Consider the following 15,895-nt stretch of genomic DNA (forward strand, 5'->3'; position numbering starts at 1 on the left):
AAAACTTAAATCAATTGACAAATATAACCCAATTAGAATGAAGTTAAGGAAAATTTTTAAAAATGGAAATTGCTTTTTTTTTTTTTTTTTTTTTTAATTTTATTTTAATTTTTTAACATCCAACAGTCTTAAAAATTTTTTTATAGAAAATTACGAGTATGTCGTAATAAAAACTAAAAAACATCAAAATTATTTTTTTTTTTTAGATGCGATCATTTGTTGATGTTGGAAATCTTTTTTTCATTTTCGAAATGGTTTTTCTGTGAAAATAAAAAAAAAAAAAAAAAAATCCAACTCAGAAACCTTTTCTTATTGGCGAGTTTAAAAAAAAAAAACTGCCAAACGATCGCATCTAAAAAAAAAAGATAAGTTTGATGTTTTTTAGTTTTTATTACGACATACTCGTAATTTTCTATAAAAAAATTTTGATAAAAATCTTACTATTATTTTTTTTTTTTTTTTTTTTTTTAAAAATAAAAGAGAATTAATTGTTTATGAAAAATTACGTTGTAAAAAAAAAAAAAAAAAAAAATGGTAAAATTTAAAATAGTGATATCATTTTTATTATTTATTATATATTGTAATTGTTTCACATTTGGTAGCTACCCATTTGATACAAAAAATTGGTCAACAAATGGTACACTATCATCATGTGTTTTTTATGATTTTGTAAATAACGATTATTATGATTTAAGTTCTATTATCATACCTGATCATCAAGGTTCTCATAGAGCAAGTTTTGATGCAGAACTTTCTGGTGGAATTCAAACATCTTATTTAATGTATTTCAATCCTTGTTTTAATGATCATATGTGTCCAGGTGGTCTTTCAGTAGGTTGTATTGCTATTTTTCAAAATTCGCAAACAATATATAATTCTGTTGGTTCACTTTCAGAACCACATTTTGTTACATATAGAACAAACGGTATTACTATTAAATATCAATCAACTCTTTTACCATCAACAACATGTGCCTCTAATGGTAACCGTAGAACTTTGATTTTAGTTATTACTTGTGATCCAATTCAACAATTTTCAGTAACAAGTACTAATAACAGAAGAGTATTATGTGAACATACAATTAATATCGCTTCAAGACTAGTATGTAAAAATAAAGGAGTATTATTTAATCAAGGTCTATTTTATGATTTAACACCAATGAAATTGTAAGTTATTAAATTCTTTTTCATATTTTTAATTATCCATTTTTTTATTTTTATTTTTTATTTTTATTTTTATTTTTATTTCCCACTTTTTTCAATTCATTTTTTTTAATTTTTTTTTTTTTTTTTAATTTTTTTTTTTTCCAATAGATTAACAAGCACTTCACACCAAATCACCAATGATGACCAAACAAAAGATATTCTCTTTAATTTATTCGGAAATGTAAATAGATGTGGTACTTTCGGTACATCAACATTAAGTTATCAATCATGTATTTTAACAGTTGCTAATAAAGCGATCATTATAAACTAGATTCAAGATATGCAACATCACCAAAATCAGTTATGGTAGGATCTCTCAGTCAACCAAGAACAATTACATTTACAAATGATGTAATAACTATACTTTATAGTTCAACAACTGGTTTCACAGAATGCTCATTAAACGGTAACAAATATTCATCAAAGTATATTTTAATTTGTGATCCATTCACAGAATATTATGTAGATAAATTTACATTAGAATCACAATGTATTTATCAAATAAAAGTTTATACCAAATACGCATGTCCAACATTACGTTTATTCAAACGACAAATACAATATTATGACCTTTCACCATTGATGTTGTAAGTATTAAATTTAGTTTTTTAATATTTTATTTATCGTGCCCCTCCTCTAAATAATTAACAATTCGGTAAATCTATATATATAGAGATTCAACAAGAAATTATACTGCAAGTTATAGTACAGGAGAAATTATATTTAATATTGGTAATAGAGCACAAATTTGTAACGAACCCTTGAATGGTACAATTTTTCATTTTGCTTGTCAATACGATCCAATCAATAGAGTATACAATCAAATCGCTCAAGCAAGTTTAGGTCAAAAGGTAACATATGATTTAAATCAAATTAAATTTGAATACTCTTCAAGACTAACAACTAGTTGCTCATCAAATTCCAATAAAAGAAATTTTATTATTGTTTTAAATTGTGACGAAAATCAACATTACCAATTGGTTTCAACTATTGAATCTCCTGCATGTGTATATACAGTAACAATTAAAACTAAATATGTATGCGAATCAACAATTTATTTTAATGCATTTAACTATACCTATTATGATATTACTCCAATAAAAACGTAAGTTTAAAGTAATAATAACTAGGTAATAATAGTAAAAATAATATTGATTTTTATTAACAAACACAATATATCAAACTATTAATTTTAATTAGAACAAAAGATAGTCCAAAAACAGTGGATATCACTGTCAGTGGAGTCACAAATAGAGTAAGAATTTAACTTTTAAAAAAAAAAACTAAAACTAAAACTAACATATTTATTTATTATTTTTTTAAATAGCTTTATTATGGTATAGGTAATACTGTTAACTTTTGTACAAATCAAGCTACAGCAGTTCCTGGTGTAGATTATCAAGCTTGCCAATATATCAATGGTGTTGTTATTCATGTTGGTAGTTTAAAAAATACTTCTATATATATTGGTGATAGTAATGATATATATATCGCTCATACATCAGTAACTGATTCAACTAGACCACCATGTAGAGGTAAATATCAAAGGGCTGACATTTTAAGTATGACATGTGATCCAACGGCTACATACACTTTTGTCAGTGCCAAAGAGGTTTCTTCTAACGGGGGATGTCATTATTATATTTACATTAAAACCAAATATGCATGCCCAATTAATTATGCACCAGTATTGCCAGCTGTTGGAAATCCATGTTTATACAGTTGTACACCACCAGGTGCTTTAAATACAAAAGATATAGTTAGTGTACTTTTAAATTTAGGCGTTTGTTTTTCAGAGATTAATAAATATGGTACAGGTGCTCAATCATTACTTGGTATATTCAACAATACTTGGGTTTTAAACCACAATGGATATGATGATTGGATGGGTGGACAACTTTATTCACTATTATTAACAGGTAAACCACAAACATCGATTTCACCATATGTTATTTCAATTACACATGATAATTTATGTACATATGGTACCAATGGGTTAAGTAAAGCAAAAAATTCAATCAATGATTTTCTCACTATCACAAATGATCTTCTTGAAATTTCAAATCGTGCAGCCAGTTCAACCGTTACCAAATATACATATTCAGATGGAGCAATTACATTATCAACACATAAACTTTTATCAACATCAACTGGAGGTCTTGCAATTATTATGTATAAAGGCTTGCTATGCCATTACTCAGTGGTTTCAAATATTCAAACTTTAGTTATTTCGAATTATTTGCTTTCATGTCCATATTATTCACTACCAATTACATTGTATAGTTTAGCACCATCAACTGCGAAAATCGGAGATACTATTACAATTAATGGTGAAAATCTAGATAAAGACAACTATGATGTTTATTTTAAAATCATTCAAGATTCATATTCTGAAGTCAAAGCAACAATAACATCAAGAACAGCAAATACTGTAAAAGTAATCGTTCCAAAAGGTTTTGGTGGTGCCTTTGTTCTCACTCAAAATAGAATCAATAAGTTAATCTCTAATAATCTTGAATTTTCATACCCATCATCAACCATTGTCAAAGTAATTAGTCAACCATTTAGTACAGGTATCATCAATAGATTCTTTGTCATTGGTGAATATTATCGTTCATTAATAACCAATATCACCATTTATCCATACATCGATAATATTGAAAAAGAAGCAATTTATTGTGAAATTGAAAAGTATTGTCCAAGTTCATCAAAAATTCCATCAATTCCAGGATCAGAAGTAGGTCATCCATGTATTGATTCAACAGTTTACTCTGAGAATGCCCAGTTTTTCAATTATTCCAAGTATGATGTTTTTGTTTGTATCAAATCATCATTAGGTGTTGGAAGTGGTATCATTAAATTCCCATCACAAACATTTACATTCGCATACTCTTATAAAGCACCTCTCTTATATTATGCACCACCTGGCGCTCGTATTCCAACTGATGGTGGTAGTTTTCAATTGAGTGGCAAAAACTTTCCACCAACACAAGAAATCATTGATCTCGGTTTGAACACATCTAAAATCATTTGGAATAATGATAATTTTGTTACATTCAAAGGAACAAATCTTACAAATACCAACATCAATTGGAAGAGTTCAGATACGATTGTATTTATTGCGCCACCAGGTTTTGGTGAGTGGATCACCGTTTCAGTAACTGTCGGTAAACAAGCGTCAACAACTACATACCCAGGTGATTTAGATGAACGTCCAACTGGAAATTATACTTTGCATTATCTATTTCCAACAATTGTTGATTTATCAGCAGTTCCAACTGATGGTGGTGAAACTATAATAAAAGGTGCCAACTTTATTCCAGCTATCTTTGTAGGTCAAATTAATAATCAATCATTAATTGGTTCGCTACATTCAGTCACGTTTAATAATGTTTTATCTCCATCATGGACATGGATTAACTCAACACACGTAAAAGCCATCGTACAAAAAGGTATTGGTACAATCTCTCCAATGGTAAGAGTTGGTGGTCAAAGATCAGATTTGTACCAACTTTTTGCAACATTATACAAAAAACCTGAATTAGATAATAAAAAATATGAAAACTTTGCAAATAGTAATATTTTAATAACTGGCTCTAATTTTGTACCAGTTGGTGTTTCAGCAGGTTCATCAAGTTCTGTTAAAATTGGAGGTATTCCTTGTAACTCTGTAACATGGGTAGATTCAAAATCTGTTATTTGTAATGTACCAATTGGAACTGGTGATAATTTAAATATCCAAGTAACAGTTGGAGATCAACAAACCGAATTAAATGATTATTTCTCATATTTAGGGCAATGCGATTTCCTCTGTAGCGATTTATCAAATTTAGTAAGTTTTTAAACATTTTAATTACAGAGAAAAAAAGAAAAAAAAAACTAAAAAATACTAATATATTATCATTTTTACCTCAAAGGAATTAGAAAAAGTTATTAGAGAGAATAAAAAAGATTTAAAGAGTACTCTTTTATTAACAGGCGTATGTTTAGAACAAATCAAGCAATATAATCTTACATATATTAAAAATAAAATTGAATCAAGTTGGATTGGAAATTCAATTATTAATGATTGGACAAGTGGTAAATTCTATAACTATTTCAAATCATCAGAATCATACTCAACAGTTAAAACACTTGCAAAATATATTACTCCAAAGAATCCATGTATTTATGATAATAAAAGAGTAAAGAATTCATTAGATTACCTTTTCGAAATCAATTCAGATATTTTCCATTTAATTGAACTTTCAATTTCATCAAAAATCAGTTATCCAGATTCGCCATATCAAACTTATTTCTATAAATCATCAAGTAACCCACAGTATGGTCTTTCAATTATTACATTTGATTCAGCAATTTGTAGCTTTACAGAATCAACTATTCAAGACTACCAAAGTGGAAAAGTATTACAATCATGTTCAATCATTCCAATTATAAATCAAGTAATTAATCCAACAACAACACTTCAAGCACCATATCAATATTCACTTACAATTATTGGTAGATTATTTGATAGTTCAACTAGAATATTTTTATCAGGTTATGAATGTCCAATCATTGGTAATATTGTTACAAATCAAAATGATTATATTCAAACTCTTAGTTGTTCAGTACCATCAGAAATCAAATCATACTCAGCCTCTCCAATTAGTTTTTACAATGGTTATAGTGAAAATAATATATATAATTTCTTGTTGGATTTTAAAAAATCATTCTTTTTTATATATCCAATTTCAACAGTAACTCAAATTCAATACCCATCAAGTGGTCCAATTCAAATGAATTCTGAAATTAAAGTAATTGGTTTTAATTTCTTCCCATATGGTATTACAAATCCAAACCTTAAAGTTTTTATTGATGATCTTGAATTAACTGATACTATCTTTGGATTAACAAGCATAAATGGAGTTGATTCATTTTCATTTATTGCTTCTGGTTTAGGTTCTTTAAAGTATGTAAAAAAAAAAAAAATTAAAAAAAAAATTAAATTAAATTATTAATATATAAATTTCTTTTTAAAAGTTACATTCAATTATTTTATAGTAATAGTTTACCAATGATTATAAAAAATGGTGTTAAATTAGAATTTTCATTTGAAAGACCAATTATTAATAGTATATTACCAACAAATGGAGATTACAATACAAAAGTTACAATTAATGGTAATAATTTTAGAAAAGGTCAATCAGTAAAAATTGGAGACTTATTAGTAAATGATATTGAATTCATTTCAAATCAAAAGATTATTGTTTCAGCACCATTTGGATTTATTAATGGACTTGTAGTTGTTTATTCAGATGATCAATACAGTTTAGAAGAAATATCATTTAGTTATCCTTCACCAATTATAGACCAAGTCATTCTTTCAAATTATGAATCAAAATTAAACACAACAGGTACAAATTATTTCACAGTAATAGGTAGAGGTTTAGGTACATACATTGCAGAACAAGTCGATATTATTATTAACCAAGAGTTTTATGCAAGTTGCGAATTCGATTTCTGTGAAAGTTTAGAAATTATTGAAGATATAGATATAAAAGATCAAGGAATTTGTCAATATTTAAAATATAAAAATTATCAATATATCAATGAAAACTTTGATATATTAAATTGTATTTTAGCTGATTCAATTGGTAAAGATAAATCAATCAGTATCAAAATTTCAGAATTCCAAAACCAAACTTTCACCTACTCTTATTATGAACCATGGATTGAAAAACTAACACAAAACTCTTCATCAGCAACAACTGATGGTGGTGAAGTAATCGTTATAAATGGTTACAACTTTTTACCATTCGAAAATTTAAGTCCATACTATGAAAACAATGAAACTATTGCACAATGGTTAAATCAATCAGAAATATTAATTGGTGAAAGCTATCTTTGTCAATCAATTAATTGGACCAATTCCTATGAATTAAATTGTACAATCCCACCGGGAATTGGTGTTAATCATACAATCATTGTAAAAGTAGGCCTTCAATCATCAAATCATACTGATTATTTGTATTCTTACAATCCACCAAAACTTGATACAATCAATAATTCCACCAAAAATGAGACACATTACTATTCTTCAACAGATGGTAACAATGAAATTATAATAACAGGTAATAACTTTATTCCAAAAGAGTTATCAGATCATTACAACCAGAATGAAAATAAAACTATAAATTCAATACTATTAGGTAAACAATATTGTAATGAAACTATTTGGATTAATTCAACAATAGTTAAATGTAAACCATTAGCAGGTATTGGGTCAAATTACAAAATAATCATTAAAGTTGGCAATCAAAATTCAAACGAAACCGTTTACTTCTCATATGAGAAGCCAATTTTAGATTTAAAGAATTACACAGGTTCAACAAATGGTAATACTGAAATTACAATAACAGGTATCAACTTTATTCCAAAACAATTAGCAGATAATAATAATTTCAATCAATCAGAGAACTATATAATGATTGGTGATAATAAATGTAATGGAATTATTTGGATCAATTCAAGAACAGTTAAATGTAAACCAATATCAGGTACTGGTACCAATCATAGAGTTATCATAACAGTTGGTAATCAAAACTCAAATGAAACGGTCTACTTTTCATATGATAAACCAATTTTAGATATTAAAAACTATAGTAGTCCAACTGATGGCAATACTGAAATCACAATAACAGGTGAAAACTTTATCCAAAACTATAATCAAGAAAAACATAATGAAAATGATAATTTCGTTAGAATCGGTGAAAATAAATGTAATGAAACAAAGTGGATAAATTCGACAACAATTAAATGTAAAATAATTCAAGGTATTGGTTTAGATTATAAAATAGTTGTAACAGTCGCCAATCAACAATCAAATGAAAATGTTTTCTTTTCATATGAAAAACCAATGATTGACAGTAAAACACTATTAGCATCAACCAGTGGCAGTGAAACTATTAAAATTACAGGTACCAATTTCATTCCATCAATTTTAGTAGAACATTACAACAATATAAAAAATAAAAATAACTCAATAAATTCAGTTACTATCAATAACGAGTTTTGTAATGATATTGCATGGATTAACTCAACAGAACTAACATGTAAACCATTAGCAGGAGTTGGAACTAATCATACCATATTCATTTTAGTTGGAACTCAAAAATCAAATCAAGTAAAATCATTCTCATATAAACCTCCAAAGATTGAAGAGTTTAAATACTACACAGCACCAACACATTCCAATAAAATTATTACTATAACTGGTGAAAACTTTATTCCAATCGAATTATTATCAAAAGACAACAGCAATAGTTCAGTACTTATTGATAATATAAAATGTGAAGAAATCAAATGGATTGATTCTACAAAAGTTTCATGTCAAGTTCCAGTAGGTCAAGGTAAAGATTTATCGATTAAAGTTAAAATTGAAAATCAAGAAACTGAAGAAAATCAACAATTTTCATATGATAAACCATTTATTCAATCAATCAATCCAAATAAAGGAAGATGTAATCAAGAAGTATTAATTACAATTCAAGGTGATAGTTTTGGAAAGAGTGATCAACTAATTAAAATTGGTAATAACGAATGTCAAGATATTCAATTCTATCCAAATCATACATTTACATGTAAAGTTCCAATCGTGGAGAATTCAATTAAATCCATTGTTTTATTAAATGTTGGAAATCAAGATTCAAACGATAACATTACATATAAATACTATGGACCACCAGAAATTAAAAGTATTGGTTTACCATCATATCTTTCATTCAAAGGTGATGATTTAATAACAATCATTGGTAATAACTTTATAGAATATGATGATGGATCTGATGAAATTGTTGTTAAATTTAATAATGAACCAACAGCTATCATTGAAAAAACAGAAACATCTATTAAAATTAAAACTCTTAGTGGTGATGAATTTAATTTACCAATTGCTGTAGAATTAAATGGTCAAATAAGTAATATCGATACTTCATTCGTTTACTCAAATCCAATAATTGAAAGTGTAACACCATCATCAAGTAGCTCAAAATCAAATACTCATATCATCATTAAAGGACATAATCTTGGATACTTAACAAACACTCCCAAAATTACAATTGGAAGTAGCAATTGTTTAAATATCAATACTATATCTCCAAATGAAGTTCGTTGTATAGTGTTGAAATCAAGCGCAGGCGCCAAACAATTAACATTAACCTATAAAAGTTATCAACCAACCTATTCACAATTCACTCATGATGATGACAGTGATAGCCACGATGACAGTGGAAGCCATGATCATAATGATCCTAATGGACCAAAAGATACTATAATAGGTATTATCGGAAGTGCAATTGGAGTATCAGTATCAGGAGTCTTGGCTGGATTAATACCAACTATTTTCGGTAATGGAACATCAGTAGCCACTACGGCCGCAACAACAAGGGCGGTAGATACAGCGGTAGCGGCAGCAACTACAGCAGCAACAGCAACAGCCATTGCCAGTGCAACGATCGAAGGTGTTGCTGTAGTCGTTACAAGGGTATCAGTAATAGCAGCAACAGCAGGTGGTGTTATCGTTACTGCAATTGTAACAGCAACAGCCATTCTTATTTCAGGTGGAAGTACACCATCACCAACCCCAACCATAACTCCAACCATAACTCCAACCATAACTCCAACTATTTCACCAACTCCAACACCAACCGATAACTATTGGGTAAGATGTATGGTCGATTATTCAAGATTAGCTTTACAAGTCGATAATCTTTACGGTCAAGATATAGTATGTATTGATGGTAATGGAATTTCATCAATTTTCAACGAATCATTCTCTTGTAAACCTGATCTTATTAACGATGGTATGATATGTGCTCAACAACATCAAGATGGAACAAATTCAACAACCACATTTGGTAATTCAACATTAATTTGTCATATTGACCCAACAAAATCATGTGAAATTTCACCACCATTCATCATACCATCCGATCCAATTGAAGATGATGAATATTCAAATATTTTAGAATGTCAATATAATCTCATTGAAAATTCATTATCAACACACTCTAATAATAGTCCATTAAGATGTTATAATAATGAAACTGAAAATTACTTCATTATGAATACTACACTTTCATGCTCAAAAGATGAATCATTAAGTCAAGATAAAGATACGATTTCTTGTTTATCAGATACAGATGATACTCAAATCTTTTTCTTTAAGAACTCAATTACATGCATTACAGATTATCCATACTATAAATGTACAATGAAATCTCAATCATCACCAGATGATAACATAATTCCAGAACCAACATTACCACCAACTCCATCAATTGATGATGATTCCACATGTATTTATGATTCAGCCAATCCATATTCAATAGATCTCCAACCAACAACTGGAACTAATGTCAAATGTCCAACAAATGAAAAAGAACTTCATTATGATCTTTCAACTTATCTAACATGCACGGATAATATCACCCATAAAAACTCCACCTATTCAATTTCTTACTCAACTTATGTTTGTATTAAAACTAAATAAATAAAATATAAATAAATATAATCTTTTATCATTAAACGTATGGAAGGATCTTCCTTCCTTAAATTTCAATAAATTATTATTTTTTTTTTTTTTTTTTTTATGTTTAGATATTATTTATTTTATATATTTAATATTGTAATCTTTTACATATAATGATTCAGATGCTGAACCAGTTTATTCCTCACCAGTGCATTTGCCGAATTGAGCAAGAGAGTTACACTTGGCACGATGTAAATAAACTTACGAGCAGCTTCAACGTTGGCAGATTCACCTTTCCAAGTGAAGGGTACGAACGTTGAATTCACCGTTCGTACCAATTGTTCAGAGGTGAGCAAATTTGGAATTCATTTTAAAAAAAAAGTATGTAGTATATCGGTGTAATACAAAATATTGGAGAATTAAAAAAAAGGAAAAAAAAAAAAATAATAGTAACAATAAAAAATGATAAAAAAAAAAAAAAAAAAAAAAAAAAAAATTTTTTTTTTGATCATTTTTTATAACTTTTTTTTTTTTTCTTATTTTGTCTTCTTAATTTATTTTTCGTTTATTTTTATGGTTAAATAATATGAAAAAAAAATAAAATATAAAAAATCGGGAAGTGAATAAAATGAAAATTCATTTCGCCAGTAAAAAGTTTTTTAAAAAAAAAGAAAAAAAAAAAATTTATATTAATTAACACAAAGCCTATTACTTTGATTTCTTGTTTATTTATTTGGTATCAATTTTTTTTTAAAGTCTTTACCTCTTAAAAAAATTTTATTTTTATTTTATTTTTTTTTTTTTTTTTTTTCATGTGGGTAATATTTCCATTTTTTTTTTTTTTTTTTTATTTTTATTATTTTTTCTTAATTTTATGAAAAAAAAAAAATAAAGGCGCACATTCTCAACGTTTTATGAAAATGACATCAAAAATAGATGAAATAGATATTGATAATGGAGAGGAGGTTTTCGAAGAAATTGAAGATTTTGAAGACGAAGATAGTGATGATGGTGTATCTAAATCCAAATCAGATTCAAATAGAAAACGAAAGGTTTCAACACCAGCCCTAAAACCACATCCACCAATACCAAAATTACCATATAATGACCGTGTATTTATTATTCAACAACCTAAAAATGATACAAACATTATAGATTATGAAATTTTAACATTACCAAGTCCAAAACATAGTAAGATTAATTATTATAATATTTTTTTAAAAAAAAAAAATAAAAAAAAAATAAAAAAAAAATAAAAAAAAAAACTAACATTTTTTTAATCATTTCAGAATCAGTAAAATGTAGATATATATTAGATAAAGAGAATGATAGAATATTAGAGATTAATAAATTTAATAGTAAACCATCATCATGGTTCATTGATAATGGTGTTAGACATGATGGATCAATGTATTTATCATCAGACATTGATCCATTGTTCCTTTTAATACCATTCCTTGAAAAGTATAAATCACTTCATAAAAATGAATACCTTGAAATTTCATCAATCATTAATGATTCATATTATTGTAATCTTTCAAAAATTCCTTTTAAACATTCACAATTATCTTTAATTTGTGATTCTAAAGGTAATATAAATCATTTATTAATTATAATAATTATAATAATAATATGTTTATTAATTTTTTTTTTTTTAAAAAAAAAATATTTTATAGAAATTGCAGGATCAAAATTATATAGATTAGAAGATGAAAAATTATTAATATGGTTAAGATGTAAAGTAAAGAATATTTCAAATTATTTAAAAGAAACCAATACAGATATTTTTAAAACTTCAAATTATGTAAAAAAAGATTTATCATGGGAGACATTGTATACAATGTCAATTGGATTCGTTAGTGAATATCTATCAGAATCAAATTGTAAAATGTTAAATCAAAGTTTTAATCTATTATCAGCAACAGCACAACAAACAATTAAATCTGAATCAGAGTATTTAGTTTACACAGAGAGAATAATAGATGAACCTGAACCACCAAAATCAAAAAGAGGTGCCTCTAAAAAAGCACCTGCAAAGAAATCTCCTGTAAAAGGTGGTGGAATTTCAAATTTCCTCTCTCTAAAAAATGATACACCAACACCAATCACAGTGCCATCACTTAAACCTTCAAAAAAATCTGAGCCAATAATACCAACTACAACAACAATAGCAGCAGAAACTAAAGGGAAAATAACAGATTTTTTTACTAAAATAACATAATAAAAACAAAAAAAAAAAGAAAAAAATATATACAAAATTGTTTTTTTTTTATTTATTTATATATATCTATATTATTTCTTTATTAAATTTGGTTGAATTCTTCTTTTAGGTTTGACATCAGTATTATTATTATTGTTATTGTTATTATTAATTGTAGATGAAGATAAAGTAGAAGGTGTTATGGTTGGTGTTTCTTCATCAGTTTTTTGTTTTTTTATTTGTTCATTTTCATCTATTATTGAATCATTTTTTACAATACCACTAGAGTTTATATTGTTATTATCATCATCATCATCATTATCATCATCATCGTCATCATCATCACCGTCGTCATCATCATTTGATTCACCAACATTACTATCATCATTATTATTTTCATTATCATTACTATTGTTATTATTGGGGTCATTCTTTCTTTTTAAATTGTTTTTATTTTCATTACTATTATTGAATTGTTGTTGAAGCTGTTCATTGATTGTAGTGTTTACGATTGCTCTTTGTTTATATAATATACATTGTTTTAATGATTCTGGATATTCAGATTCTGGTAAAGGATCACCCAATTCATTTGGTGCAAATGAAACATATGAACAAAAACCATCAGATGAAGTAATCAATAGGATGGTACCATCAGATGACCATGATACATCAGTTATTGATGAATAATGTAAATTTGATAGTATGGAAATTGGTTTATCGGTTTTTTGTGTATCATAAATTGCAACTGTATCTAGTGATGAAATTGCAAATATCATACGATATTTAATATTTAATAAATTATTATTATTTTCATCATCATCGTCATCATCCATATCCATATCATCCATATCCATATCATCTTCATCATCATCTTCAATATCATCATCTTCGTCACTATCGCTATCAGTATCATTATCATTATCATTATCATTATTGGTATTATTATTATTATTAATATTATTATTATTATTATTATTGTTATTATTATCGTCATTATTATTGGAATCATCATCATTATTATTATTATTATTATTATTATTTGTATCTGGTCTTAATTTAAAAATTATTGGATTAAATTTTACAACTACGGTTGGATTATTTGATGGTAGATGTATTAGTGGTCTATCTCTAATATGTCTTGAGAAAATGTATGAAGTACTTTGATATTTTGAAGTTGGGGAATCTCTGAATTTGCCTGTTGGTGTGATAAATATTGAACCATCTGGTGACCATGATGGTCTTCTAAAAAAGGTTGATGCTCTTTCATCATAAAACATTCTATGACTAACTAAACTTTCTTCTTTTATTTTTGCTTCATCCAGTTGTTGTTGTTGTTGTTGTAGTTCTTCAATCTCAGCTATATCTTCATTTGGAATTGATGTATTATTATAAGATCTTCTAGATAAAACATTTGATATAATTAAATTTAATTTCTTTCTACTATTTGTATTTACATCTTCAATTGTAGCACTATTTACTACATTATTACCTGTACTATTACTATTTGTATTATTATTATTACTATCATTACTATTGCTGTTGTCATTGTCATCAGTGTCTTCACTATCTTTATCCTTTTCTGAAACTGGTGTAGAGGAAGAAGGGCATGATGATGGTTGTGTGATTATTTTTTTTTTTTTCTTTTCATTTCTATATATTCTGCAAGTACCATCAGAACTTTGAGTAATCATAAAATCATTTAATGGATCCCATGATACACCTTGAACATAATGACTATGCTCTGTAATTAATTGATGATGTGTTTCTATTTTTTTTTTTTTAAAAAAAAAAATAAAATAAAATAAATAAGTATTATTATTATTATTATTATTATTATTATTATTATTATTATTATTATTATTATTATTATTTATAAAATTTTATAAAAGTGAATATACATACTAGATAGAGGACTCCAAATTGAAACACTATTATCAGTACTAACAGTAGATAGGTATTGACCATCACAAGACCAAGAGAGATCATATACATCAGTAGTAACACGTAAAACGGTTACAATTGACCAAATCTCTTTCATTGATGAGTCAGATGGTGGTATTGCATTTTGATTTAATCTCCAAATTACAATTGAACCATCATCACTTCCTGATGCTAATAAATTACCACCAGGTGAAAATCTTGCAATATTAACTGGTTTGACATGTTTAGCTAAACTTGATAAAAATTCAACTGATAAATGTCCATCTTTATTCTTTGTATATCCCCATATCTATATTATAGAAAATAATAATAATAATAATAATATTAATAATAATAAATAATAATATTAATAATAATAAAAGTGTTTATTAATATTAGTTTAAAAATAATAAATTAATTAATATGTGAAGTAGCTAAGCTTACTTTAATTTCATTATCAAAACCAGTAGTACAAAATTTATTTGATGTTGGGTCAAAATCAGCAGAATAAATTGGATCTTTATTATGCCAAAGAATCATAACGGTTTCGCATTTCATTTTCTTTATGTTGCAGCAAATGGAGGTAATGTTATGAAAATTAAAAAAAAAAAAAAAAATTTGAAAAAACTTTATTTATTTATTGGTTTTTTTTTTTTTTTAAATTTTAGCGCGAAACCGATTTTTTTTTGAAAAAATAATAATAAAAATAAAATAAAAGAAAAGAAAAGAAAATAAAAATAAATATTACATTTAAATTACAAATTTTTAATTTTCCCAAGATAATCTAAGTATTAGGAGGAAAAAAAAAAAAAAAAAAAAAACAGATTTGTTGCATTCATTTTTTTATAATTTAATTTCATGTATTTTTGAGTGCTCTATTTTTTTTTTTTTCAAGTACCAAATCTATATGTTTTATTAATAAATAATTTTTTTGTTAAAGTAACTTTAATAAAGTTAAAAAAAAAAAATATTAAAATGTTGGGAATAAATATTGGAAAAAAAGAAAAAAAAAAAATAAAAGAGAAAAAAAAAAGAAAAAAAATGAGAAATCACAAATTT

General features: G+C 26.3%; 3 protein-coding genes across 3 annotated transcripts; 2 read left to right on the forward strand and 1 right to left on the reverse strand.

The window, feature by feature from the left end:
- Positions 1 to 531: 531 nt before the first annotated feature.
- On the forward strand, positions 532 to 10,737 carry DDB_G0270964 (hypothetical protein; the record flags this gene model as incomplete). The annotated part of the gene is made up of 8 exons (XM_002649155.1): positions 532 to 1,166; positions 1,314 to 1,435; positions 1,477 to 1,792; positions 1,879 to 2,310; positions 2,406 to 2,439; positions 2,533 to 5,037; positions 5,123 to 6,156; positions 6,249 to 10,737. The coding sequence occupies 8 exons, from the start codon at positions 532 to 534 to the stop codon at positions 10,735 to 10,737; spliced, it is 9,567 nt and encodes a 3,188-aa protein (XP_002649201.1).
- An 899-nt stretch (positions 10,738 to 11,636) lies between these two features.
- Positions 11,637 to 12,937, forward strand: DDB_G0270966 (hypothetical protein; the record flags this gene model as incomplete). The annotated part of the gene is made up of 3 exons (XM_641206.1): positions 11,637 to 11,907; positions 12,006 to 12,305; positions 12,393 to 12,937. The coding sequence occupies 3 exons, from the start codon at positions 11,637 to 11,639 to the stop codon at positions 12,935 to 12,937; spliced, it is 1,116 nt and encodes a 371-aa protein (XP_646298.1).
- Positions 12,938 to 13,008: 71 nt separating this feature from the next.
- On the reverse strand, positions 13,009 to 15,394 carry DDB_G0269800 (hypothetical protein; the record flags this gene model as incomplete). Its single annotated transcript, XM_641207.1, has 3 exons — positions 13,009 to 14,681; positions 14,819 to 15,146; positions 15,281 to 15,394. 3 exons carry the CDS (start codon positions 15,392 to 15,394, stop codon positions 13,009 to 13,011), a joined length of 2,115 nt encoding a protein of 704 aa, XP_646299.1.
- Positions 15,395 to 15,895: the final 501 nt, after the last annotated feature.

This window comes from Dictyostelium discoideum (assembly GCF_000004695.1).
Source record: "Dictyostelium discoideum AX4 chromosome 1 chromosome, whole genome shotgun sequence".
Lineage (NCBI taxonomy): Eukaryota > Evosea > Eumycetozoa > Dictyosteliales > Dictyosteliaceae > Dictyostelium > Dictyostelium discoideum.